This window comes from Podarcis vaucheri (genome assembly GCF_965113315.1).
Source record: "Podarcis vaucheri genome assembly, chromosome: 5".
Taxonomy (NCBI): Eukaryota; Metazoa; Chordata; class Lepidosauria; order Squamata; family Lacertidae; genus Podarcis; species Podarcis vaucheri.
Window position 1 is genome coordinate 37,985,004 of NC_138763.1, and position 26,406 is coordinate 38,011,409.

The 26,406-nt window shown below is 42.4% G+C and overlaps 2 protein-coding genes across 7 annotated transcripts in view; both read left to right on the plus strand.

Annotated features, from left to right (window-relative positions):
• The first annotated feature begins 65 nt into the window (after window positions 1-65).
• Window positions 66-10,808, plus strand: PIGX (phosphatidylinositol glycan anchor biosynthesis class X). 4 transcript variants are annotated; one of them, XM_082224818.1, is made up of 7 exons: window positions 66-198; window positions 2,619-2,718; window positions 3,792-3,849; window positions 4,595-4,736; window positions 5,883-6,096; window positions 6,335-6,435; window positions 7,272-10,808. In XM_082224818.1, exons 1-7 carry the CDS (start codon window positions 193-195, stop codon window positions 7,428-7,430), a joined length of 780 nt encoding a protein of 259 aa, XP_082080944.1. In that variant the 5' UTR covers window positions 66-192; the 3' UTR covers window positions 7,431-10,808. The 4 variants fall into 4 exon arrangements, with proteins under 4 accessions (XP_082080944.1, XP_082080945.1, XP_082080946.1 ...); XM_082224819.1 differs by lacking the exon at window positions 66-198 and adding an exon at window positions 215-296; XM_082224820.1 differs by lacking the exon at window positions 66-198 and adding an exon at window positions 282-349.
• Window positions 10,809-12,291: 1,483 nt separating this feature from the next.
• PAK2 (p21 (RAC1) activated kinase 2) overlaps window positions 12,292-26,406 on the plus strand; it is a 40,944-nt gene continuing 26,829 nt past the window's right edge. The window contains exon 1 of one of the 3 annotated variants that reach the window (XM_082221835.1): window positions 12,292-12,499. The gene's annotated coding sequence lies outside the window, so the exon portion shown is untranslated. Of the gene's footprint in view, window positions 12,500-12,761; window positions 12,854-13,031; window positions 13,127-26,406 lie in introns of those variants that run through there. The other 2 variants (XM_082221837.1, XM_082221836.1) reach the window with 2 other exon arrangements.

Genomic DNA, 26,406 nt, shown 5'->3' on the forward strand with positions numbered 1-26,406 from the left:
CCATGACAACGGCTTGGCGTCACCACCGCCGCCGCGGCGGCTCCATCAGGCCCCCTTCGGCATTGCCGTCCCTGAACGTGCCTGCGAAGGGACGTCTTCGCAGAGGTTCCGCGGAGCTTCTCTTTGCTTTTCCTCGCTTCCTTTCCCTCTCCCTATTGTCCTGAGAAAGGCGGAGGCGGAGGCCCTGCCTAGATGGAGGTCAGTCCGACTATGCTCTCCGAGTCAGGCGCCCATGAGGACGCTCTGGAAGAGGGGAGGACCTTGGTTGTGGGCGGAAGAGGCGGCGCGTGCATGAAGTAAGGGGGCACCGTTGGGCTGCGTGGGGTTTAGACCCCGCGGCCCTCTCGAGGTGCGGGAAGAGCTGGCCCTTCCGCTCTCGTATCTTCAGCCCGGGAGGCAGCATATTCCGAGGGGATACTCTCGACTGGGTGCTTGCGGGAAGCGGGTGGGAGAGCTCAGTGGCCCTGCGGGTCGTGGGAATGGTCGCCTAGCAGCGTCGCCTAGAGTGACATTTAGACCAAGAGAAAGGGCTGCGTCCTGGGGCGCCGCTAGATTTTCTTCTCTCCGGGGGAGCCTCGGGTGGTTTCTGCTTCAGAAAGTTGCACTCGCCGTCACTAGTTTTCGGATTGCTTTCCCCTCTTTCCCTTTGTGCCCCCAAATGCTTGAGATAGGTATTCCTCGGAAGGTTGAATGTTCCCGCCTCGTGCGAGTTTGCAAAATAATTTAATTTGCTTAAAAAAGTCCAAACTGCTGACAGAAGTGTCTTTAATACAAGTAGAAGGGTCTTCTTTTTTATATATATATGGTTCCTGCTCTATGCGGAGGAAAAATATATATTATTTCACTGGGGCTTATTTCCTTGTAAGTCTGTTGATGGCTCCGGCAGGCTTCTTGGCTGTGAAGCAAAAAGCTCCCAAGAGAACATAGTTGGCAAAAACAGGAGCACTCTTGTATGGATGATATAAATATATAGCGGGCATGAGATTGGAAACACATTATTTATATTATTTATTTAACAGAATTTATATACTGATTAATCATCCCAAACCCCTAAGTGGTTACAATCAAGTGGTATATAAATTTTGTGAAATAAATGATAAACAGAACAGAAATATTCATTAAAGTATTGATAAAATTGAACGTTAAGTGCAAATATAAGTAAAACCAGCAGTTGTTAACAATGTACATAATTAAATAAAGTATGGGTAAGCTTGCCTAAAAAACAAAACAAAAAACTAGCAGGTGCCAAAAACGATACAGTGAAGGTGCCTGCCTAATATCAGTGGGGAGGGAGTTCCATAGAATTAAGTGCTGTCACACTGGAGTATTGGTTTCTTGCAAGTGGCACTTGTAAAAGTGCCAGTTCATACATAATAATACATACAAAGTAACATACATATGATTTGTTCAGCCACATTAAGGCTTTATAAATCCACATACATGGTAGAATACTGTCAGCATAGACAGTATCTCTGTCAAGGCATCTTCAAAGAACATTCACAACGGTGGATGGAAAAGGCTGTAGGGTGGAGTAGCTATGTCCTTGGTTTTCTTCCAAAGAGGGAAAGAAAGGAATACTGTACACAGATCTTCCCACAGGCTATACACTTGTGATCTCTGATTCTGTGACAAGATGGCTTAGGTGCTGCAGTGCCATCAACTTCATAAGCCTGTATACGTTGTAGTGACATGAATAGAGTGTTGATTCTCCTTGGTTATCTTCCCACAGTGCCAATTTCCACCTCCAAGGAGGAGTCACTTCCTCACCCACCTGCCACATTATCTTTTCTAGTCTGAGGATATGGATGAGAGTGCATTGCTCATAATGAACACTTACTACACAATAAATTTTTTAACTAGAACAATGCAGTGTAGGCTAGATAAGTTAAATACAGACACCTAACTTTCCAGGCTTGGTTGCAGAGATTATTTTTTTTATAATTATGATCAGAGTACTGTATTCACATGACTGAGTTAAGTGATTCTAAGTTACACTCTTGTTAATTTTGTTACAGACACTGGGTTTTAGAGACATATGAGCAGGGATAACATTGATTTAAACATGCCCTTCAGATGGCTAATTGTAGGGCCCATATGAACATGGCAGTGTATATCTTATATTCCTTCATTGTTGTAAAGCTCTACATTATCTCAGGCTTTCAGTGTAATTGGGGCACAAATATTCATAGTTTGAGCCAAAGCATGCTGTGATACAATCCTGAGAAAGTCTGGAAAAATGCACATACCCTAAAAGCAATAATGTTTCACTTTGCTTATTATTTTCTTTCATGGGAATTTCCATTTAAAGACTTATCTTAGAGCGGGGTAGTCAACCTTTTTATACCTACCACCCACTAATGCATCTTTCTTGATAGTAAAATTTCCTTACTGCACACCAGTGCTCGATGGAAGGAGGATTCAGCTTGTGCCGTAGAGCCCCCTACTGCCCACCTATAATCCAGAAATGCCCACTAGTGGGCAGTAGGGACCAAGTTGACAGCCCCTGTCTTAGAGTGAATTAATTGTTACTGTTACTTCCACACAGTTTTGTCACAAATCAAGTTCTAAACCATGGACAAAAGCTCCTATTCTTTAATGTGATTTGTTTTTCCTTGCAGTTTTATTCTGAAATGTTTCAGCAGGAAAAGAATGTGCTTCTTCAGATGAGTATCCACTCATTTTGGATCATTTTTTGTGTGTGCATACCAAAATGCTTGTGTAAGTTGAAATCCATGTTATTTTCCCGAAGCTAGTTGGTGAACAACAGTATTCTTTTTCTTGGATTCCATATGTGTTGCAGAGTGCTGAACTGTCCTTTATTGATATTGTGTTTGCATTTTTAATATATGTATGCAAATCCACTTCATTGCCTTATTGACTATATTCTAACACATTCAATAAGCTTATGTTAGTCTTTTTCCTTTATGTAAAATCATTTTACATTGTTGAGCAGTCCACTGAGCCCACAGGAGTAACTCAGGACCATTGTGAGTGGTTAGATGGCAATATTTAAACTGCCTACCGTATTTTTCGCTCTATAAGACGCACCAGACCACAAGATGCACCTAGTTTTTGGAGGAGGAAAACAAGAAAAAAAATATTCTGAATCCCAGAAGCCAGAACACCAAGAGGGATCACTGTGCAGCGAAAGCACACACATTTCCCCTTAATTTTTAGGAGGGAAAAAGTGAGTCTTATAGAGCAAAAAATACAGTAATTAGAAACAAGTGTTTTGATATCTACTCCTAGCACATCCCTTCTTCTGCTGCATTTGAATGTCTTCCTCCACCCTTAGGAGAAATCAGCAGCCATTGATTTATGCATTGCTTGTCTACCCAGGGAAACACAATGATGATTTCTGATTGTTGCTAGCTTCTTTCCCTCTCTCTGACATAGAGGGAACACTGTCAGAAACAGTGGAGTGTTCTGGTTGTTGGGAGGCTCAGTTTTTTGTGGTGGAAGGCTCACTGCAAACATAGATCTTTTGTTTTTCTTTAGCTGTAAGCTGTGCCTTCTAGAATTGGTGGTAGGGAGGTGGAAGAGCTAGTGTGGTTGCCACTGGGTTATTTAGGCTATTAGTCAGCAACTAATTGCAAAACTGGATTAAAAGTCTGTTGTCTGCCATGACAGTCAAGAGGGAATAACCTTTTTATTGATAAAAATTACTCCAGTTCTTCTGTTGTGTAAAAGGCGTTCCTAAAGAACAGAAGAACAAACTCTGACTGTGTTGAAATGGTGTTTTAGATTGCTTTAAAATATGTCAGTTTCTCATGTATTTTCTGTTTTTATAGATGCACAGAACATGTGTCCTGAGGTCAGGCAACAGCTTTTGAAAGATGGCTTTCACAGGTGGGTTTATGACAAACAGATATTGGTTAGTGGTTCTGCTATTAGTGTCTTAATAAGCCCTGAATTCTTTTGCATCTGCTTTACCATGGCAGTTTGTACGTAATCAAGTGAACTGATATGTTAAACTAAATGTACTAGTGGCATGTTTATGGATGCTGTGGGATGCTGGTACTCTATTGAACAATTGTTAATAAAAGTTGCAGTCTATCTTAAGTCACTTGGATTCATAGACAGCTCGGACCAATACCTAGTTGCATTGAATCTTAGTCCAATTAAAGTTATGTAGAGCCAATTAGATTGAGACTTCTCAGCTTCAACTGTCCATTAATACAAAGATGAAAAAGTTTTATGTTGTGAGTTTCTTCTGAGTTTCAGTGGGGGTTATTACCATTTATTTATTGCCACATACCAGAAAATGGTCTCAGAGCAGAAATATGGAAAAAGACACACAGCTACAATTAAAACACTAGTTAGTTAGTTAGTTAGTTGCTTTAACTTGCCCAGAGCAACACAAAGCAACTTACAACCAACAATTAAAACACATAAAATTGAATGTTAGTGATAAATCTCTCAGAAACATTCTCAGTTTCCCCAGACCCAAGTATGTGGGGCCTGTAGCCATAGGAAAAAAACCTGAAGATTAAAAAATATAGTAACACAGTCTTTTAAAAGTACTTTATACACAAGTGAGATTGGTATGTTTTGATGGCATTCTGTTGTAAAAGCTTCTTGTTTTAAATATTAGAAATCTGCTGATTCGGGTAAATATCAGTACAGCTGACGAAAGCCTCAGAAGCTGCATGGTGGCAACTAAGGTACACTTACCAAAAGGACTATATGTGGATCCCTATGAATTGACATCTTTACAAAAGCACAATCTCACTGAGGTAAGGTTTTTGGGATGACTTTTGTAGGCAGGGAAAGCTAATAGGGCACGAAATAGCTAGATGTACATAAAGTTAGGCTTCTAATGGCATACAGTTATGAGCCTAACTGCTCTATCTCTGGCAGAGCAATACTATACATACCTCCAATTAAGTTAGCCCCACTGAACTCAGTGGTACTTGCTCCCAGATAAGTGTGTATAGGATTGTCAGGGATGATGGGAGTTGTAGTGCAACAACTTCTAGAGGGCATCAGGTTGGCTACTTATGGCATAAAGGCTTGATAATCAAACCAAATCATACTGGCCTTACATAGCTTTTTGGATCCATGTCCTTGTAACTGTTATTGTAAGTGCTATCTGTAATGTTACATTCCTGTGTTCATGTTTTAAAGGTACGAGTAGGCACTTGATTAAGAAACCATTGGAGATGAGATTTTATCACATAAGGGGCTAGACAAAAGTTTATTTTGGGTATTTGCCAAAAACAATACTGTGTCTCCCCTGCTTCTTTCTGAAGTTGTCTTTATTACTCACGTTGTTTTCAACTTCCATTTTACTTTACTGACACCCCGACAATTTTCGCTTGCATTGTTAAGTTGTTGTTAAGAACATTATTTCACAATACAAGCATCCCCCCTTCACTTACACACAATCGACTCATGTGCAACTGCATATATGCGCAGTGTCAGGAAACAAACAGACACAGACAGACAGACAGACAGACAAACTCTAACCTGAAATGCTGGGAGAGAGCTGGAAAGTCCTTGTGGCTCGCAAGGAGATCTTCCCCAGAGCCCAAAGAGGATGACAGTGAGCCAGAAGTCCAGAAAAAAGCCTCCAAAGGCTCAAAAATGGCATATGGGAGCTTTCCCTGTTGCCACTCTACCCCACTCAGGAGCTGTTGGGCAGGAAGCTATAAATACTGCATTGGGCTCCCCAGTTATGAACATTTCACAGACTGTAACTCCCACATAAGTGAGGAGTCACCCGTACTGCATTACTAACAGACAAGTACTGTACATGAATAAGTCACTGGTACCAGCCTTGGGGCTTCTCTGCAAGATAGCTGTGGTGCTACTGCCTATAATGGGATTATAGTCTGAAATAATGCCCTGATTTTAATTATGTTGTTATACTTTTTCTACAGGCATTGATGATGGCAGATAACATAGATTTGGAAGCTCCCGAGTACTTAGCGGCTGACGTTTCTGTCCTCGTTTATATGAGACCTGACCCTGAATGCGTTTCCTGTTTTAGAGCATTATTACCTCTGCACTGCCGGTATCATCGGCCGGCAGAGAATGATGGGGAAATCTCTACTGTACTGAAGAGTCCAGATCTTTTGATGCATTGCCAAAAATGTAAGCAAGACTGACTTTCTTCTTTGGGGAATGAGAATGGGAACAATTGGAAGAAGAATAAAAACAGGGCAATATAGAATCATTAAAAATTTGGGGATAAAATGTTATATTTTTTTATAGAAGCATTAAGGAGATGTGTAAAGATAGATACAGAATTGAGAGACATATTTCATGAAAAATATGAGTGATCTCTTTCCTGAATATTAAGTCTATGTTCTGTTTCCCCCTTCTCTTTTAGTCTTCCTTTCACTGGAATGTTTGAAAGAAACTGAAATAGAAGCTCCATGTTCTCAGAAGAATATACACACATGCCACTGGGATAGCATGAAGTTCAAAGATGTGTGTTCATACTTCTTACATCTCTTAGTTTTACTAGAAATAGATCTGTCTGTAACAATTTTGATTCATCTGTTTTAATTTTTTGTCACTGCTTGGTTCTGGTAAATAGGCTCCACTTGGATTTTAGTAGCCTAAACGTTCCTAGGATTGTAGGTCCTGTTTCCAGAAGGCTGTTTGGCTGGAAATGCTAATCTTCAATTTTTTCACCATATTGCTATATGGAAAAATGATTTAAGGCTACAATCCCTTCCCTGCACATGGGATGAAACACCACTGGACTTGCTGGAACTTGCTCCTGAATAGTCATGTGTAGGATTGCTCTGTAAAGTTGGTTGGTGCAAGGCAACTTTTAAGATGCTGAAACAGACCGCTAGGCTAAGAAGCTGCTTGCTTGCAAGTCGCCTGACCAGAAAGCAGCCAGTATAGGCTGTAGGTACATAAGGGGGGGGGGGGCTGACAAGAAGATGGGAACTTCCACACTGTTCCTGGTGGCTAATAAACCTCAGAGGTAATCATGGGACGGGGAAAGAGGCAGATATTTTCTCTTGTGGATAAAGTAACTGGAAATGAGTGGTAGGCTGGATTATCTATTCTTCCCTATGATGTGAGCAGTTCTTCTCTGGTCTGACAAGGAAGACCAAGAAGGTGATGTTGCCTGCTTCTGAAGCAAGCAGGGAGCAGCTGCCCCAGGCTCTGAAAGGTATGGGACGGCTGGATTGCAATACATTTTTAATTAAAGAATATAGGAAGAGAAATGATTACAGTTAAGTTGTGAATATACATTTTGAATGAAAGTGGCCTTATTTGACTCCTAATGTGCAAATCTTCTTTTGTAGGTAACCGAAGAACTGAAACTGCAGATACCAGTTGGGCTCAAACACCATCTTATGTTGGTATGCACAGTGACTCTTGCTACCACAATATTGTGTTCCAGTCTTATCCTTTCAGCTTTATTCAAGCATGGATGCTTCTCCTTTGTTCAGAGCTCACAGTAAAACCGAACAAGGTTATTGAATCGTCATGGAAAAACTGTCTAAATACACCAGACAAACCAGAGACAGAAACAGAAGAAAAGGCTTAGAATTGGCCCAGCATCACAGACTGGGAGCAGGCCAAGTGCCTCTTACTTGACTGTGCAGTATCATATGCTTGGCTGCATTGCTTTTGATCTGTTCTAGTCTCCTCCCCCCGATTTTGTACATGTTTCCTGAATAGGCTGATCTAGTATCAGATAAATATGTGCCTTCAAAATTGCCATGTAATCAAATTTTGAAATAGTGAAACCTGCCTAACTTAACAATTCTGATATCACCAATAAAGCGGGGGTGGATAATTTTTTGAACCCTAAAAAAACCCAAACACAGGTTCTTTCTTCATGATATCATAGATCTGATATCATAGATATCAGACAAATAGAAACAATTATAAGTGGCAATAATACTTTGGAAGGAAGTTTATAAACTGTTCATTTTTAAACCATGAACTGAATAAACATGACTCATAAGATATAACAGAACAGGTGGAATTATTCCAAGTTCTGAGAAAACACTGGATGTAAATCATTAGCGTTGAAAATACAAGGAAATACAGGGAGGAAATTGCTTCATTAATGGAAAAACTGGGCAGCTCCAAAGATTCTTAACTTTTCTATTGTCAACAAACTTCACACATCAATTGGCTGCTGGTATGCAAAATAGGTTCAAAGGGAAACATGTGCCACTTTCCATATTTGTGGACAGCATAAAATATTTATCAATTCATAAATTAAATAAAAGAAAATACCTCTTTTTAAATGTACAACTGCAGTTTATGACTGAATTTACATCATTTGGTTGTTTCTTACCTGTACTGGTCTTGTCTCTGAATTATCAAGAATTTTCTTTGGATCTCCACTAAAACTATATCAAAGACTTGTTTTGTGGCATCTTTCGCTAGCTGATGAGATGCTTTTAACACTGGTCTTTTGTTCTCCCCATACAAAGTGCTGAATGACGATCGCTGAGGCAATACTTCAGCTACTACCTCAGGTTCTCTGTGAAGATTGCTCTGCATCTGTTTGGGGGAAGGGAGCCACTGCAGAAAACAATTGCAGATGGGTTATTTTTGTTTCTCCACTTTCCATATATGAGCAGCTGTAGCACATAATGGGAGGACAGCTGTGAGCTTCAGTTGTTTATCTTATCCTTGTTTCCTTTTAGTTTAATGTCAATTTGACAGTTTTATACTGCATACTATGGATCCAAAGCTGGTCTTCTTGATCATGTCATCAAGAAGTTTCATGTTTAAATGTTTCCCCTTTTGGTAAGATTAGATACATTTGATACATAAGACTTTTGAACTGCAAGTCTGGATTTGTTCATTTAGGTATGATGGAATAGAAATAGTTCCTTGAAAAAAATTATATTGATAAAATCAAAATGGAAGCATGCCTAACAAAATTGTATAGAAAAAGCATGAGGATAGTTCTCCATGAAGTCATAGATTTATTCAAAAGATCCTTTTCAAAAGTGCTGCACAATTATATTTCCCAGTACAGGTCCTTCAATACCTTGCTAGTTGGATCTGTGAATTTGCAGCCGGAAAAGCATATGAATGTGCATCAACATTACATCACAAGCACATTTTCCAACACAGAATAGCTTGTGTCCTGGAAAAATGGCAGAATTTGTGTGTTGAGTTTGTCCAGGGAATACATGTACAGTGTACAAGCAAGTTGCTTGGCTTATTCAATGTGTACATTATTTTAACAGGATGAAACTTACTGGAAATTAGTTTATTTTCTACACTTACTGGAATGTGCCTGGACATCTAGGAATGATATCTAAGGGTTTGCAGATAGCTTTGTCTTTTGGTAGTGATTCTAGTTTTGTTTAACGGAAAAACAACTGTTGTATGGAACTGGAGGTGAAGTGAGAGGCCCAAGCCTCAGGATATGTAAATAGCATGAAAGGTCAATAGAAGGATTCCAGCTGTCAGCATCAATTTCTGTAGGAGCTGGAAGGCAGACATAAAGCTGTTGCTTGCACTCTTTGCTCTGGCTCCCATTCAATTATTGTGCATCTTTCTCCTCCACCCACTCAAACATAATTGCAGTACTAAAGTGATAACATTAAAAGGGCTGTTTCGAAGAAGGTGACTTAAATTATGTATATATCGGTAACTATATTGGGTGGATGCTTAGCTTGCAGCCAGTTTGATGTATCATCAGTGTACGGTCAGTCCAGCTGAGGCTCAGATTTCACAGATACCATCTATCACAAGGAGACTGTTCTTTTTCAAGAAAGGGCTATGAGATTTCTCTCAAGCACCAGTGTTCTTTTAATTTATAAAACAAGCATATTTTTATGACCCTTTATATTTCATATTAAAACTGGAATGGATGTTTCTTTTTAAATATTTCCACAAAAGGAGGAACTGAGGGGGGGGGGGATATAATATGCTGTTTCAGAGTTCCACTGGCGGCACTAGCTGGTGCCTTGAGCTGGAAATGCTGAATGGGCAAGCAAGCTCTCTGCTTGTTTTTTCTTTCTAGCTGATCATACAAGATAGAGCTTGTCCCATGGGAAATTTCTTGTACCCTCAAATATTTTTTTCTATGGCAGCCTGGCCTTGGTGTTTATATAAGCAAAGAGACGCTGCAGTGTCAGTATTATGAGTTCTGTTTTTTTAGTGTTACATGTTGTATAGTCACTAGGGAGGGGTGCATGTGCCCACTGCTTTTTCTGATTCCTAGAGGATGATTCATTGTTAACTTTCCTTGGGTTTGGCTTGCAGAAATCAGTACATCTAGTGATAGCGGCCAGAGAAACATGCCAAATGTGGACTGAGCCAGGGTTTTAGGCCTTTATTTTTCCCATCATGACTTTCTCAGTATTGATACAAGAACTGCTAAGTGTTAAGTAAGCATGAACATATGCACTTTAGCATATACCATCCTAAGAGTTTTGAATGAAACTGTAAACCCACTTCAATCTGGGTTTTCATCCAGAACTGAAACTCACTTGGTTGTTTTGTGGGGGCAGATTTTAGGTGGTTGCATCCTGTTATGGAACTCCCTCCCAAAGGAGATTGATTTGGCACTGCCTTGACTGTATTGCAGGTACTAGGGGAATTCTTTCCTGTTGATCTGGGTTGGGTTTAATTTGTTTTCCAGTCTGGTTTGAGTCAATCACTTGGTAATTGCTTTGGCATTGTGGGTGCTGCAATTGTTTTTGAAGTGTATCACTGATTTTATCTGGAATTTAATGGTATGTTGGCATTGTTTTAGGCTTCTGTGTTTTATGGTTAATACTTTTCCGTTCAGCAGATGTGAATGACTTTACAGACAGTAAAATGATACATATATGTATTTTAAATAAAAATGGTGATACTGAGTGATGTTCATTTTTGAAGATAAGTCTTTCATGCTATACTGTGTGTATGGGTAAGGAGGGCATGGGAAATGCTTGAATGTTTGGTGATTTCTGACTCTGATCAGAAGCAAGCTCATTATCTAAACCAGAGGGCTAGGAGGATGGAAGAAGGCAGGAACTAGGTTTGGGGGTATCTGCAGAACCCGTATCATTTTTGCAGAGGCAACAGCTCAAGACCTTTTTTGTGTGTGCAAGCCTTGCGTGCCTAGCAAGAATGAAAGAACTGTACTGGTATAACTAAATTCTGATGGTTTTTGTTTTTAAGTACATTACTGCTTTTTAGATAATGATTTTAACTTTGTTCTTAATGTTATGTCTGTTATCCATCCTGGGCTCTGTGAGGAAGGGCCAGATGCAAGAACAGTTAATAATAATACAGACAATTCACTGAGAGCAAGGAGGGATGGTGTCATCTGTGTCAACACAAGAGGGAGTCTACTGAGTGTTTGTATGTGTTGAGTTTAATAAAGTTGTCCCTGCATCAAAAGCTGCCCTGGAGTTGTGCCAAGGGAGAGAGCCTGAAAGAAAAACAGAGCTGCTCAGCAAGCGCTGTTCCTTACAAGTCTGATGTTGAGGTGCTTCCCCAGCCTGCTTCCCTAGTAACATTTTTAGGGAAGTTTACAAAACAAGCTCAAGTTGCAACTTAGGTAATAAACATGAATGCTAGTTAATTTAATCAGCGTCTTCTTCTTCTTTGGCGATCACTCGTAGCTGAGTAAGATTGTCTTCCATAAACACGATTTAAACAATGAGTCCGTAAGTGACTGTGAAGGCAAATTCTGGATCCACACGACCTTCCACAGTGAGGACATTGGTTTCCGGGCGGGAGTTGATCGCAGTGTGGATTTGCCAAGTGTGCCTTCCTCCTACCACATTTCGCCCTCCCGTCCTGAGTTCAAGTGTCTTCAAAGCCCATGACACCATTGGTAAAGGCTGTTCTCCAACTCGTCCCATATACTGTACTCCCCTTTCCCCAAGAACCAAACAACCAAACGGTAACACTACACTGACTCAGTTCCTACTAAAAATTACACCGAATATACTGCAATTCTTACTGAACAATATCCAGCAATGTCCTAAATTTAAAATGGGCAAGAGCAAGTATAAATAAAAATTAAAAATGGTATTTTTTTAAAAAAATAATACTGTATTTTTTAAAAAAGAAAACATATTTTAAAAGCTACAGACTTTTAGGGAAGAGACGCCCGCTACTCTGCTCTTCCCAAAGCGCAAGCTGTCTCCAGGACCCCCAAGTCACCGGACAAGAGCATCTCCCCTCCCAGCTTTCTCTTCCTCTGACAGGCGGCCCGGGGGCCAAGCGGAGCGCCGCTGCGCCCCGGTGCATGCTGGGAGTTGTGGTCTCAGCGCCGTTCTTTCCACGCCCGCTCGGCGGCCCCTGCCCACCTTTCGCGCCGCCGCCTGCGCCAGGAGCCGCCTGGCCAGCTCCGCCCCTTCCTCTCCCGGGCTGTGGCCACGCGCGGCGGTTCCGCTTGCTTCTCCTCTGGCCGCCCGGTGGGCCCTCCCCGCCATTGTCGGAGGCCGCGCCCTGCCCTGCAGATCTCTCGCTAGCGAGCCAACGGGGCGGCGGCGAGCTCGGCTAGTGCCTGAGGCGTGCGAAGCGGCCTGGAGGCTGCGGGAGTTCTTGGCCGGAGGTGGGCAGGAGCGGAGACCCAGGCGCGGAGCGGGGGGGGGGGGGGAGGCGAGTGTGTGTTGTGTGTGTGACGGAGCGAGCGAGTGTGCTTGGCGCTTCGCATGAGGAAGAGCGAGCGAGCGAGCGAGCTCCGCAGGCCCAGAGGCTGCGCTTCCCGGAGGCTCCCACCACAGCTCTGAGGAGGAAGTGCCCGAGGGGCGGTGGAGAAGCGGGGAGGAAAGGAAGAAAGGCAAAGGGGGTTGGTTTTTTTTTTACTGCACTTTGCGGCGCGGCGAGCAGGTGGGCGCGGAGGCCGCGGAGGAGCTCCCCATTACCTGGCGGACAAAGGGCGCTCGCCCCAGAGGGAACAGCTTCGGTAACGTTGAAAAGGCGCAGACCGGTTCGGGGCGACGCCTTCCTAGAGCTTTCGCGGTTTCAAACGGGCTCGGGAGGAGGATGTTTCTTAATCCGTAAGGGAGCTCCACCACTTCTCTCTCCACCCACCCAGAAGCAGGCAGACAAATTCCTCATGGCCTTTGGTGCTTCCTTCACAGGGGATCTTGAGTTCTTGGCCAGGCCGCTTGGGTGTCCCTGCTTCTGCAGTTGAGAGCAGCTCTTCCGTCTCCCACCGCACCCACCTCAAGCGCAGGTGAGGCACAGGGCTGCGGCTGCTGCCTCCAACTACTCACCTGCCCGCTCCTTCCAGCAGGTGTTGGGGCAAAGGTCGCGCAAGAGAGGGTGGGGGCGGTTCCTGCTTCTGCCTTCCCAACCCCTCTCTCCTCAAACCCAGTACAGAGAACCGTGACCAGTTTTACTGCCCAGGAAGAGCCTATGAAGAATCAGAGAGCTCAGTAGTACCTTCTGTCTCCTCGCTGATCTTCTCTCTTAACTGTCTGGTTGAGAAAGCCTGGGCTACTGCCCTTGTCTGTTCGCTTTCCTGTCTGCTCTCTCCCCCTCTTGTCGCTCTCAGCAACACAGGCGTGCAAGTGGGCAATTCGCTGTTTGCACATTTGTCCAACCTCTGGCTCGAATTCTCTGTGATCTTTCTTTGGGTTGTGTAGTAGTAAGGATTGGCCCAGCAAGCTCAATCATTCCTACTACCCCATCCAGAGTGAGTGTGATATAGGACAAGCGAGCAGAACATGTGGTTGCAGCCTCATGGGGCCCAATCCTCCTTGTTGCTCTGCTGAAAGAAATATGGCTAACAGGGAAGTAGAGGCTTCTAGAGAAGAACATCACCTCTTGCTTAGTTCCCCTTGTTCTGTGGGTATTCTAGCATGGTAGGGAGTATTAAGTGATGGGTTGTATTCTTTGTCATTGTACTGTTCAGAGGAAGAGTGCAGGTAAATGAGCAAGAAGGTGAGGTGGCTCTGCTTTATATGAACAGCTGACTGCCAGTTTCTGTTCCTGCACTGTTCCTTTTGGAGTCACAGAGAGAAGTATCACGAAGAAGAAAGAGGATGCCTTAGCAGGTTGATATGTTAGGTGACCCCTCCATATTTCTCAGTATCACACTGAGTATCAGTATCACACACCACACTGCCCATAGAGAGTGTGTTTGCATTCTGTTACCTCTGCCTGCTTTGTTGCCCTCTTGGTGGCATGATGAGTATTGGACTGAATGTGGGGACAACACAAAGCAATGTTGCTGAGGTTCTTCGCTATTCAAATATCTGCAATATCCCTATTTCTTAAAATAAGATCACTGCTCATAATTTTGCATTGCATTTGCTGAAATTTGTTGTGTTGCTTACAAAGCCTATCTCTAGAGAATGGGAGTGTCATATCAGCTCTTGCTCTCAGATTATCAAATGGAAAGGGTAGTCTTCTCTGGATTTTGAACACCCTAGCAGTGTGTGTTGGGCAGAACTGGCTCAACCGTTAGGCAGACTGATGTGGCTGCCTCAGGCAACAGAAGCACCCTAGCCGGCATCCCCATGAGTATCCTGCTGCTGGTGCAGAAGCAGCACTAGTATCTGCAGATTTTGGTAAGAACTTGCTTAGAATTAGTGCCAGTGCTGGCACCACTTCTCTGCCAGCCGTAGAGGTGGCAGGGTGGGTGGAGAAACGGCAGCAGCAGCAGGTATAGCTTGAACAGGGCAAGGCGGCACTTCCTTTGTTGCATATCTTTAGATGCCAGGCAAAAAAAATCCTTTTCTCCCAGTCCTTTGGCTAAGTGTTTCTCAAATTTGTGTCTCCAGCTGTTGTTGGACTACAATTCCCGTAATTCCTAGCTAGGAGAACCAGTGGTCAGGGATGATGGGAGTTGTAGTCCAACTACAGCTGGAGACACAAGTTTGAGAAACACTGGTAATTAAACGATCTATGGCCTTTTAAACTGTGGGGGTATTGTTTTTGTTTGTTACTTTGGTATTTATTTTTGTGTTTTTATATTGCAAACCGCTTTGTGATCCTCAGATGAAGAGTGGCATAGAAATTTGGGCAGCAAAGTCAGACAAGAAATTAGTTTCTAAAAGAGTTTTTGGCCCCAAAAAGTTTCTGAATATATGTGAACCATTTGCTATGGTTTGAAAACATATATCCAGCACCATAAATGTTATTAACAACTTCCTGATTGCCCTGACAAATCAGAGCATATTTTTTTCCAAGCCTCATTTTACTACAGTAGAACCTCGTGTTATGTACCATCCTCCTTACAAATGCTTCGGGTAACGAGTGCCGCTAACCCGGAAGTAGATGCTCCTTGTTGCGAACTTTGCCCTGGGATGTGAGCGGAAGTTGTATGCTGGTGGTGCGGCAGAAGTGGGAGGCCCTGTTAGCGAAAGCGTGCCTCATGTTAAGAACGGTTTCGGCTTAAGAACAGACCTCTGGAACAGATTCAGTTTGTAACCGGAGGTACCACTGTACTAGTAAACTTTCTCCATTGAGAAGACAAAGGGACAACCTAACTTACTTTGTCCATGTGCTGGTAACCTCTATGTTGGATTACTGCAATGCATTATACATGCTGCTGCCTTTGAAAGGTATTTGGAAACTGCAGCTGATACTGAATTTAGTGGCCAAATAGCACCAATTCTGGCATGACTCATTGACTGCCAGATAATTTCCAGGCTCAATTCAAAGTGCTAGTTTTGACCTGTAAAGCCATATGTGCTCACGTCCCCACTACCTCAAGGACCATATTTTCCCACATGAACTGGCCCAGAACCTGTGGTTATTGTCTGAAGCTCTTCTCCATGTGCTTCTTCCACATGAGCTCTGGATCAGGGGTCAGCAACCTGCGGCCCGTGGGGGACATTTAAATGGCCCACGAGCTGCCCCTGAACCGAGCTGCTTGCACAGTGAATCCCCGCGCGCTGCAGTGCGGAGCGGGGACTTGCTTCTGCGGCGCTGGAAATCGTGTCTGTGCAGACGCGATCTGGCCCATGGAGCGATCTCCGCAGGAGTGAACCAGCCCAGGGGAGGTTAACCTTGCTGACCCCTGCAACAGGATGGTTGCAACAGGAGAGCGACCCTTTTCAGTGGTGGCTCCCTGCTTCTGAAATGCTTTTCCCAAAGAGAAACACCTGGTGACATCTTTTATCTGTTTTTAGGTGCTAAACAAAGTTTTCCTTTTTAAAAATCTGGGCTTTTCTTCCTTAATTTGAAGTGTCTCAGATATTTGTGGCCTCTTTTAGTGGGGTAGGATCTGTAAGACTTTTCTTATTTGTATAGATGTGTTTATAGGCTTTTATTGGTTGTGTTTGTTATTATCGGTTTATAATTTGGTTTATACCGTTTCTGTAAGTTGTTTTGGGTCACTTTTGTTAGGAACGTAACTAATAAAAATAATAATAATTTTCCTGTCAACACTTGCCTACCACTGGACTTTTGGCCATTTTACTTAATACATTTTATTGTAATGTTTCCTAAGCACAAAAGAGGTTTGCATAAGGTTTTTGCATTTGAGATATACACACACACACACACATATACACATACTCAGATTCAGTTAAATTCAACAGCCTACTAGTACAGCCTGCATACTTTGGCCATATTCATCCTGGCTGCTGAAAGCCATGGAAATAAATGAGCATTGGGATCCCTCCAGAATTCCCTCGAGAGAGACAGTTCATGACCTCTCTCAGGAAATTATTCAAGAGTTTTGAGGTAACTGTAGAGGAAACCTTGTTTCTAGCTGCTTCTGATCTTGCTTTCTGCAATATGCAGATGTGTAGGGCTCCATACAGGGTTAGAGAGTTTCTAAAGTCTAAACATATACCACCAATTCTTGCATGACTCACTGACTGCCAGATAATTTCCAGGCTCAATTCAAAGTGCTAGTTTTGACCTGTAAAGCCATATGTGCTCATGACCCCACTATCTCAAGGACTGTATTTTCCCACATGAACTGGCCCAGAACCTGTGGTTATTGTCTGAAGCTCTTCTCCATGTGCTTTTTCCACGTGAGCTCTAGATCAGGGGTCGGCAACCCGTGACCCATAGATCAAAATTGTGTTTGAACAAAAAATCATTCCAGTAGCACCTTAGAGACCAACTAAGTTTGTTATTGGTATGAGCTTTCATGTGCATGCACACTTCTTCAGATACCATGCACATGAAAGCTCACACCAGTAACAAACTTAGTTGATCTTTAAAGTGCTACTGGAAGGAATTTTTTTATTTTGTTTCACGGCAGACCAACATGGCTACCTATCTGTAACCAAAATTGTGTTGTGATTCAAAGATGAGCACTGGCACCTTGGATTGGGCCCAGAAATTCACAGGCAGCTGTGCTGTTGCTAAAACAGTTAATTGTACATGTTCATCCGTCCTTACACATTAGGAGGTGAACTGTGGCATTCTGAACCAGCTATACCCTTTGAGTCTTTGACTCGATTGGCTTCTTGCCAATCTTTTAATCTACAAAAGCATAGATCAGTAGGACTTGACCTCACAGCTTTGGAAAAGAATGGAGCCGGTTCAACAAGTGTGGCTGAAGAAAGTCACTCCTGGCCATTGCCAGTACATGCTTATTGGGACAAAAGCACCCCCAGGCTCTTAAGCTGTTTCAATGGGGTGAATACAACTACCTCTAAAATAGGTATAACAACTCCCTTGTGCATTGCAATTACTCTGTAGCATCATTTTTACCTTGTCTAGATTCCGTTTCAGTTTGATTGTTTCACTTACTCACAACTGCTAGACACTAACTAGCTCAGGACTTAAGAAGCCTCTTCCTAGACACATAACTACCAGTAGTTAAATATGTCTTTGGCATACTGATGGTATCTAACTCAAAAGCTCTGGATGGTTTCTTTCTGCAGCTTCATAGAGATGTTGAGCATTATCTGGGGCTAATACTGAGCCTTGTGGAACTCTGCAGGTCAGTTCTCATCTTTCTGATATGGTCCAACTTTTCTGAGATGTCCAGCAGAAGTAGTAGAGAGAGATTATCCCTGATTACTCATGCTTTCTCAGTCCCATTACAGAGGAGTCGGTGGCATGCTGTAAGGTGCATCATCACTGGTGGTGGGAGAGCACTGATTAGTCTGTCTTATTGCCATGCTCTAGAATACACCTCAGTGACTATGCATTGTGATGAGAGACCTATAGCCATAGTTAAGTGTTCTTCCAGCAAAACTTGTCCACCATCACTTATTTTCTCTGGGAACCTCAGAATTTCCTATTACACAGCTTGAAAATCTTTATGGTTAATATATATTTTTAAAGAAGATCATTAGATACACCATCATCCAGTTTGTTTCCCGTTATCAGTGTTTTAGTCCTCTTCCTTGGCCTTTTTCTTGCTTGCAGTGTATTGGGTATTTATTACATTTATAAATAACAGTTGTCAAGGCATTTGATATTTTAATAATTCCACATTTTTGTCAATTTTAGTACTATCTGTTTTGTATTAATGTGTTTACTCTATTTTATGTCACCTTTATTTTATTTGCTTGTTAGCTTTTTAATGGTGATGTGATCTTAAAAGAGGTACTAGTATTTACTTGCTATTTTATGTAAGAAAATAATACCCCTGATAAAATAAGTACATATCCGACTGCTCTTCCTTTTAAGGAACTCAGAACAAGGCATTCACAGAGTTGGCTGTGTTTCATGCACTTGTCAGGCCTAGATCTAAATTCTGGAGACGGAATTGGTTTATGAATAGAGCAAAATACTGTCGCCTAAGACCCATTTTTGTGTTGAAAGCTTTAATGATTAGATGTCTGATTTATGTAGGAACAGAAGGTGAATCACATTTTTCTTTTTGCAGGCAAAATGTGCTGTGCTGCTCTTAAGTTTTGAGTGAAGTGAGGGGATAGTAAAATAAAGGACTCTTTTATATCCCTGCTGTAAAATGCTCTTGTGAATATTATTAGACCATGCCGTAGTCATAGGGAAAGAGGCTACTTCCTTTAGTAAGCAGGATGGAGAACTCCAAGAGATCATCACGTTGCTTCACTTAACATAATGTTTCATATGGGTTAAAGTGGGTAAGCTCTCCTGCACAGAAAGCGAGATATCCAATGTGTGCCAGTGCAAGCAAGATCTCCTTCCCTCTGCCTATGCCCCCCCATCTATTCCAGAGAGCCCTCAACTCTCTAGGGCAGATTTGGTGGCATGAAGAGGTAGAGGGGAGGAAGGAAAAACAAAATCCACTTTGTGCAATCACAAGTCTGTTGTGCAAACAGACTCCCACAGTTAGATAATTGCCCAAAATGTGTGAATAGAACAGGTAGATGGCATACTCTCCTGTATAACCTTTACAGGATTACCTACTTTTGTTTGCTAGTAATCATTTCCATACTGAATTTGTTTTTATATCTTCTGTGGTCTATGGCACCATACCTGCTTATTTTATAATTGCCTTGTTGAGGCTGTGAAAAAGATTGTTTGGTTATCATGCATTGATTCTTTATGACACTGGTTTCTAATTTTTGAGACTGGATTGTCTGCTGAAGACCCACATCTTCCCTCCCACCCCCTGAATTATTGTGATAATAGTTTATTTTGTTGTACTGGATAAGTATGTTTTCGAACAAGATATGCACCAGTGTCTAATTGCCTTAATTTCTTGCTAGTAAATTAGGGATGGAAGTAACTCGAGTTCTTTGGAAGTTTAATTGCATGTCTGTAATTTGTGATTGGGAGACATGATGAAGTAAATTGGTAAAATAATTTTAAAATAATTAATCTGAACTGCCCCTATATCTCAGTGAGATTAGGTGACTATTGGTGTGGCATTGCCATGTAATGTTGATGTTACTATATTTATTATTTAATCAGAAACAATGCTGGATTGTTTCCAGGCAACTTACAATCAAGTTTAAAACAAAGGTTTTATTTTTAACCATTTTCTATCAACATTTAAAAACAAATCATTACATAATTATCAACAATCTGGAGTGACATTAACATACAGCCTTGACACAGCTGGATCATACTCCATGAAATACCTGGGAGATTCTTATTTTAAGTGATTGTTTCCTAGTAATGGGTATTTGACTTATCAAAAGGTATTTGGTTAACTGACTGGTCAAATAATGCAGTATTTGTTTATGATATTTATACATTTATATCCTACCTTTCCTCCAAGGAACTCAAGGTGGCATACATGATTCTCTCCCTCTTCATTTTCTCCTCACAACAATGCTGTGAGGTCGATTAGCCTGAGAGACAGTGACATGCTCAAAGTCAGCCAGAGAGCTTCAGAGTTGAGTTTGGATTTGAACCCTGGTCTCCCTGGGCCTAGTCCAACATTCTAACCATTGCACCACACTGACTCTCATTCTTAGTTTTATTACATTTTAAATGGGTCCTTTCCTCGCGCAATTCCAGGTGCTCAATGTAGTATACATTTCTCTCTCCTTGCCCTTCACCCATTTGATCTTTGCATCAATTCTGAGGTAGGTTGCACTGAGTGTATGTGACCGGCTTCATTTCACCTAGTAAGCCTCATAGCTGAGGAAGGAATTCAACCTGGGTACCTTTGGTCCTAGTCTGACTATCTACTGCCTAGGCAGGGACCTCTGCAACTGATGCATGCTTGTGTTCCATTTTAGAGATGCCTACAGTTATAGCAGGTAGCTAGAGGGAGATGCTCTGCTGCATTACTGGGTTTTCTCCACTGCTGCACGGCTGGGGCTAAAGCTGTCTTCACTCCTTCCCTTGTTAACAAATGGCAGCATACTTATTCTTTTTAAAGAATAATAAGCTGCCCTCTACTTTGTGACAGTCTTGGAATATTTGACAGTACTTGACCACAATCAGATAGCAGGTGATCAGTTGACAATATTTGACCAATCAGTTGACTGACATGGCAACCTATTATGTGAAATTAAATAGGGCACAATAGTTTAATCATCAGTAGCTGATTTAGTCACAAGTGCTACTTCAAGAATGACTGCTACTGTATGCTTCAGAGGAAGCCACAGGCAAGAAGAAACCTGAAACCAGGAAAATTATTTCACAACCGCCTGCAATAGACACCCTCCTGAAATAGCTACTATTAAGCAGGAAGCATAGACAATTTCTTCCCTTACATCCACTTGTGCTTTTTAACATTAACTCTTTTGCTTCTGTATTAACATCTCTGTGCTTTATTTTTATTTAAACATACTGCAAAAATCTATGTTAAGACCATTCTGCTATGGAAGTAGCTGGGTGTGGGTGTGTTTTAAAGAAGCATCAGCCTTATACCATCCAGCTACTGCTAAAGTGCCCCCCCCCACAGCATTCCCCAACATTTCTCTCTTTTACAAAGTTCTGTTGCTTCATCACAGCCAGTCCTACCATTAGACAGCGTGAAGAAGCCTTCTTCAGTGACAGTTGCTGGGGTGGGTGGTTAGTATCAGTGCAGTGCAGGAGAACAGAGCTGTGGGTGTCACCTGGCGTGCTCTGCACCCACTAAGCTAGCCTGCTGCTCTCATTGTGGTGGAGAATGCTGGCCTGTCACCAGTGCTGAAGTAAGATTCAGCTACCAGTCCAGTACAGTGGACCCTCTGGATATGGATTTAATTCGTTCCGGGGGTCCGTGTGCATCCTAAAAAATCTGTAACCAGAGGTGCTGCTTCTGCGCATGTGCATGGTGTTTTAGAGCACTTCTGCGCATGCATGAGAGGCGAAACCTGGAAAAATACTTCCGAGTTTGCCGCTTTCGCAACCCGAAGATTACGTATCCAGAGAGGTACGTAACCTGAGGGTCCACTGTATATGGGATGTGAGGGAGGGATAGGATCCATATTGTCCTTCACCTCAGGCAGCAAAATTTATTGGACCGACCCTAGGTTTCACTCCGGTAACATCATTCTGAAGCATGATGTTTGTGTCATTTTACCTGCTGATTAGTAGCATATACAGTCGTACCTCGGGTTAAGTACTTAATTCGTTCCGGAGGTCCGTTCTTAACCTGAAACTGTTATTAACCTGAAGCACCACTTTAGCTAATGGGGCCCCCCGCTGCCGCTGCACTGCTGGAACATGATTTCTGTTCTCATCCTGAAGCAAAGTTGTTAACCCGAGGTAATATTTCTGGGTTAGTGGAGTCTGTAACCTGAAGTGCATGTAACCTGAAGTGTATGTAACCCTAGGTACCACTGTATTGCAGGATGCAGTAGCAGTAGCAGAAATGGCATTCAAAGCTACTTTGATAATATATTTGTATCCTGCTCCATTTCAGGGGCCTTGGACAAGTACTGTAGAAGTAATTTTTCCCTTGCTACTGATGACTGAGAGCTTTGTCTAAGTATTTCCATAAAAATATTATGGCCTTTTGGTAGCTGTAGTGTGGGGGAGAAGTCACCTCTCTTTTTCATTGCCATCTTGGGTTGCTTCTTACTGTGTAATAATAATGTTTCCCTTTCTAGTTGTATATCAAAACATCAGTCTTATGTTACTGTATACAGGTTAAGTACTAATTATCTAGTGTCTGGAGCCATTGTAACTAGCTCATATTTATCTTAAGCCTTCTAAATATAGTGCCTTTCAGACATGAGCAACAAAATATCTGCAGTTAAATCTCTAGAGTTAAGCAGTAATTTTATAAAGATGAAAGACTTAGAAGGGCATAAAATAAGCATAGATCATAAGTTAAATAATCTCCAGATGATTCATTTACTACTTGGAAACATTGGTAGAATTCTGTTAAGGCACTTGATTGCAATATGATTTTGGAGGTGTGCTTAAAATTCCTTTTTATCTATTACTTAAAATACTGAAGAGGTTTAAGTTACAATTGCTTGAATAATAGTGGATGGTGTACTTTGCAAGATGACTGGTTTCTGTTGGCTTTGCATACTTGCACCAACTTCATGTGTTTAATAACAGCAACAACAAAGGGCTGTATTCAAACAACAAAGGACTGACTCAATGGACTTTGGTCCACAGAACAGAGCTTTTTCTTCTCTAGGGTCTAGGGTTGAGGACCCTCCAGAACAGATTTGGGGATACAGGGGAAAGGGAGGAAATGGAAGTCTCATTGTGCCAGTGGATACAACCCAAAATAGGCCAAAGAAAGAGTTGCTATGATAAATCTTGTCATAGAAGCTTGGACATTACGTTGAGTCAACAGTAAAGATAATTGTGTTAAAATTGACTCCTGCCGGAATCATGGGAACTATTCTGCAGGCTGGAAATAGTGCTCTGTGTGTAATATGCTAACACCTTTTATATTCCATCTTGAGGCACCTAAGTTGGGACATTTTGGGATACGAAATGGAAGTGCTGTTCTATCTACTGTAATTTGTTCTGGCTTCTGTTGAACACTTGTGGTGGTCTTAAAGAGAACATATAGGGGATGCTCCCCCCCCCAGCTGGTCTTGCTTTAGCCACTATGTAAAGCAAAAGAAACATACAGGCAACTCCCCGTTTGCTCAGGGGTTGCGTTCCGGCTCATAGTGTATGTCAGCAGAGTGCACATTAGTCTGGCCCATTCCACCCCCTTACATGGCTGAAAATGGCATGTATGTCAGTGGTTGCACATGCCTTGAACACACGCAAAATGGGAGTTGCCTGTGCTCTACATTCAATGGGGGTTGCATGGAGGGATCTTCTTGGGTGAGGATGGGACTTTGTGCCTTGAAAATTGACAGCAACACTTTCTTGTGATTATTTGAATTGCTTGTAGTTTTCCTGAAATGTATACTAATGAAAATATGCTACTTCATATATTACACACAAGTAAACCATTACTTGCTATTGATTGAAGCTCCCTGTTGTGTGTGTTGTCTTATTACTGCTTCTTGATGTATCTGCTACATGATATGTGTGTATTTGCAGTCACATTTCTGTCACATTCACATTTTACATTTTTTGATCTTTTACATGTACTTGTAACACTATCATTGACAGAATACCTTCAATGCATCTAGAAGAAACCAGACTTAAGTTTCCTGAAGTAACATGTCTCTAAATTGCCTAGAGATAGTTAAGATTTTTTGCTGCAAAACCTCTTAGCACCTTATGAACTAACAAGCTTATTGTATCACAAACCTTTATGATATATTGTTTGCAGGGGTATGTATATACAGTGGTACCTCGGGTTACAGACGCTTTGAGTAACAGATGCTTTGGGTTACAAACTCCACTAACCAGGAAGTGGTTGCTCCAAGTTAAGAACTTTGCCCCAGGATAAGAACAGAAATCACGCGGCAGTGGTGCAATGGCAGCAGGAGGCCTCATTAGCGAAAGCGCGCCTCAGGTGAAGAACTGACCTCTGGAACAAATTAAGTTCTTAACCTGAGGTACCACTGTATATGTACATATGGGTCATGGAGAAAAAAATGTAAATAGCAAGTGACAGTACCTGCCAATAATGCTTATTACTATCAATACATGAGAAAACAAGTCATTGTCTACAGAAAAGAGTAAGAGGACGCAAATCTGACAGATCATTAGTTTATGATTCTATCATGGCAGTTATCAGGGGGAGAACATTTTGCTCCCAGGATGCTCTATTGCTGACCTAAACATTGCTGTTCTTCAACAGGGAGTATGAGTCACAATACCTGATTGGGATGCGGCAGAATGCGGCAGCTAGACTGGTGACTGGGAGCGGCTGCCGCAACCACATAACACCGGTATTGAAAGACCTACATTGGCTCCCAGTATGTTTCCGAGCACAATTCAATTACATGAATCCCCCCCCCCCCCATTTCTAGACTGTTGAAATATGTGATTTGGTATTTGTTTACCTTTTGGTGGAAAATATATATTTGCTGGGAGTTCTCTGTTGGAGTGTTACAGTCTCTGACAAACCTATGTATGTCTATTCAATAGTACAAGTCATTGATATACATGAATTTACATCCCAGCCTCTTGCAGCCTCTCCAACACAATGGTGGGGAGTTATTTGTTGTTCTTGACCCATCTTTTTTTGAGAATGTTTGTACTTGTTTTAGCCTGTGTGGTGCATGCCAAATAATACACAGTCAACCAGATATTCTGTTGTGGCTATCTAACTGAAACTGCCTTGGTCGCACTGGTCGATAATCTCCTGCGGCCTAGGGACAAAGGTGGGAGCTGTTTCCTAGTTCTGCTGGATCTCTCAGTGACTTTTGACACCATCGACCATAACATCCTTCTGGACCATCTGGAGGGGCTGGAAGCACTGTTATACAGTGGTTCCGCTCCTTCCTCCTGGGCTGTGTTCAGAAAGTGGTGGTGGGGGATGAGTGTTCAGACCCCTGAGCACTCACTTGTGGGGTGGTTCAGGGTTCTGTCCTCTCCCCCATGCTTTTCAACATCTACATGCAGCCACTGGGAGAGATCATCGGGAGTTTGGGCTGAGTGTTCATCAGTATGCGGGTGTGTCTCTTTCAAATCAGAACCAGTGAAGGCAGTGAAGGTCCTGTGTGAATGCCTGGAGGCGGATGGAGAATGGATGATGGCTAATAGATTGAGGTTGAATCCTGACAAGACAGAAGTACTGTTTTGGGGGGACAGGAGGCGGGCAGGTATGGTCCTGAATGGGGTAACTGTGCCCCTGAAGGACCAGGTGCACAGCCTGGGAGTCATTTTGGACTCACAGCTGTCCATGGAGGCACAGGTCAATTCTGTGTCCAGGTCAGCTGTTTATCAGCTCCATCTGGTATGCTGGCTGAGACCCTACCTGCTCGCAGACTGTCTCGCCAGAGTGGTGCATGCTCTAGTCATCTCTCGCTTGGACTATTGCAATGCACTCTGTGTGGGGCTACCTTTGAAGGTGACCCGGAAACTACAACTAATCCAGAATGCGGCAGCTAGACTGGTGACTGGGAGTGGCTGCCGCAACCACATAACACCGGTATTGAAAGACCTACATTGGCTCCCAGTATGTTTCCGAGCACAATTCAAAGTGTTGGTGCTGACCTTTAAAGCCCTAAATGGCCTTGGTCCTGTATTCCTGAAGGAGCGTCTCCACCCCCATCGTTCTGCCTGGACACTGAGGTCCATTGCTGACGGCCTTCTGGTGGTTCCCTCATTGTGAGAAGCCAAGTTACAGGGAACCAGGCAGAGGGCCTTCTCGGTAGTGGCACCTGCCCTGTGGAACGCCCTCCCACCAGATGTCAAAGAGAAAAACAACTACCAGACTTTTAGAAGACATCTGAAGGCATCCCTGTTTAGGGAAACTTTTAATGTTTAGTAGACTATTGTATTTTAATATTCTGTTGGAAGCCACTACAGTGACTGGGGAAACCCAGCCAGATGGACGGGGTATTAAATAATAAATTATTATTATTATTATTATTATTATTATTATTATTATTATTATTATTATTAAATTGTGAGATGTTGTAATTAGTGTCTGTATGCCTAATCAGTGCTGCCATGCTTTGTGCAAAAATTCAGCTCTGTTTTGCTTTTGAAATGGCTTGCAGTAATTCACTTCCTGTTTTTAACATGACTATAAAGTACAAAAGAGGATTTCCTCTTACACCATGAACAAGCTTAGTAAAGGACATCTTGAGTAGTGCATTCATAAAGTAAAGGTTCCAATTTGTCAGA

Excerpts from the sequence above, each read along its gene's own strand:
- PIGX (XM_082224818.1), top strand. Across the intron at positions 2,719-3,791 it reads GTGCATACCAAAATGCTTGT|ATGCACAGAACATGTGTCCT; the intron begins GTAAGTTGAAAT and ends CTGTTTTTATAG. Across the intron at positions 6,097-6,334 it reads TTTGATGCATTGCCAAAAAT|TCTTCCTTTCACTGGAATGT; the intron begins GTAAGCAAGACT and ends CTTCTCTTTTAG.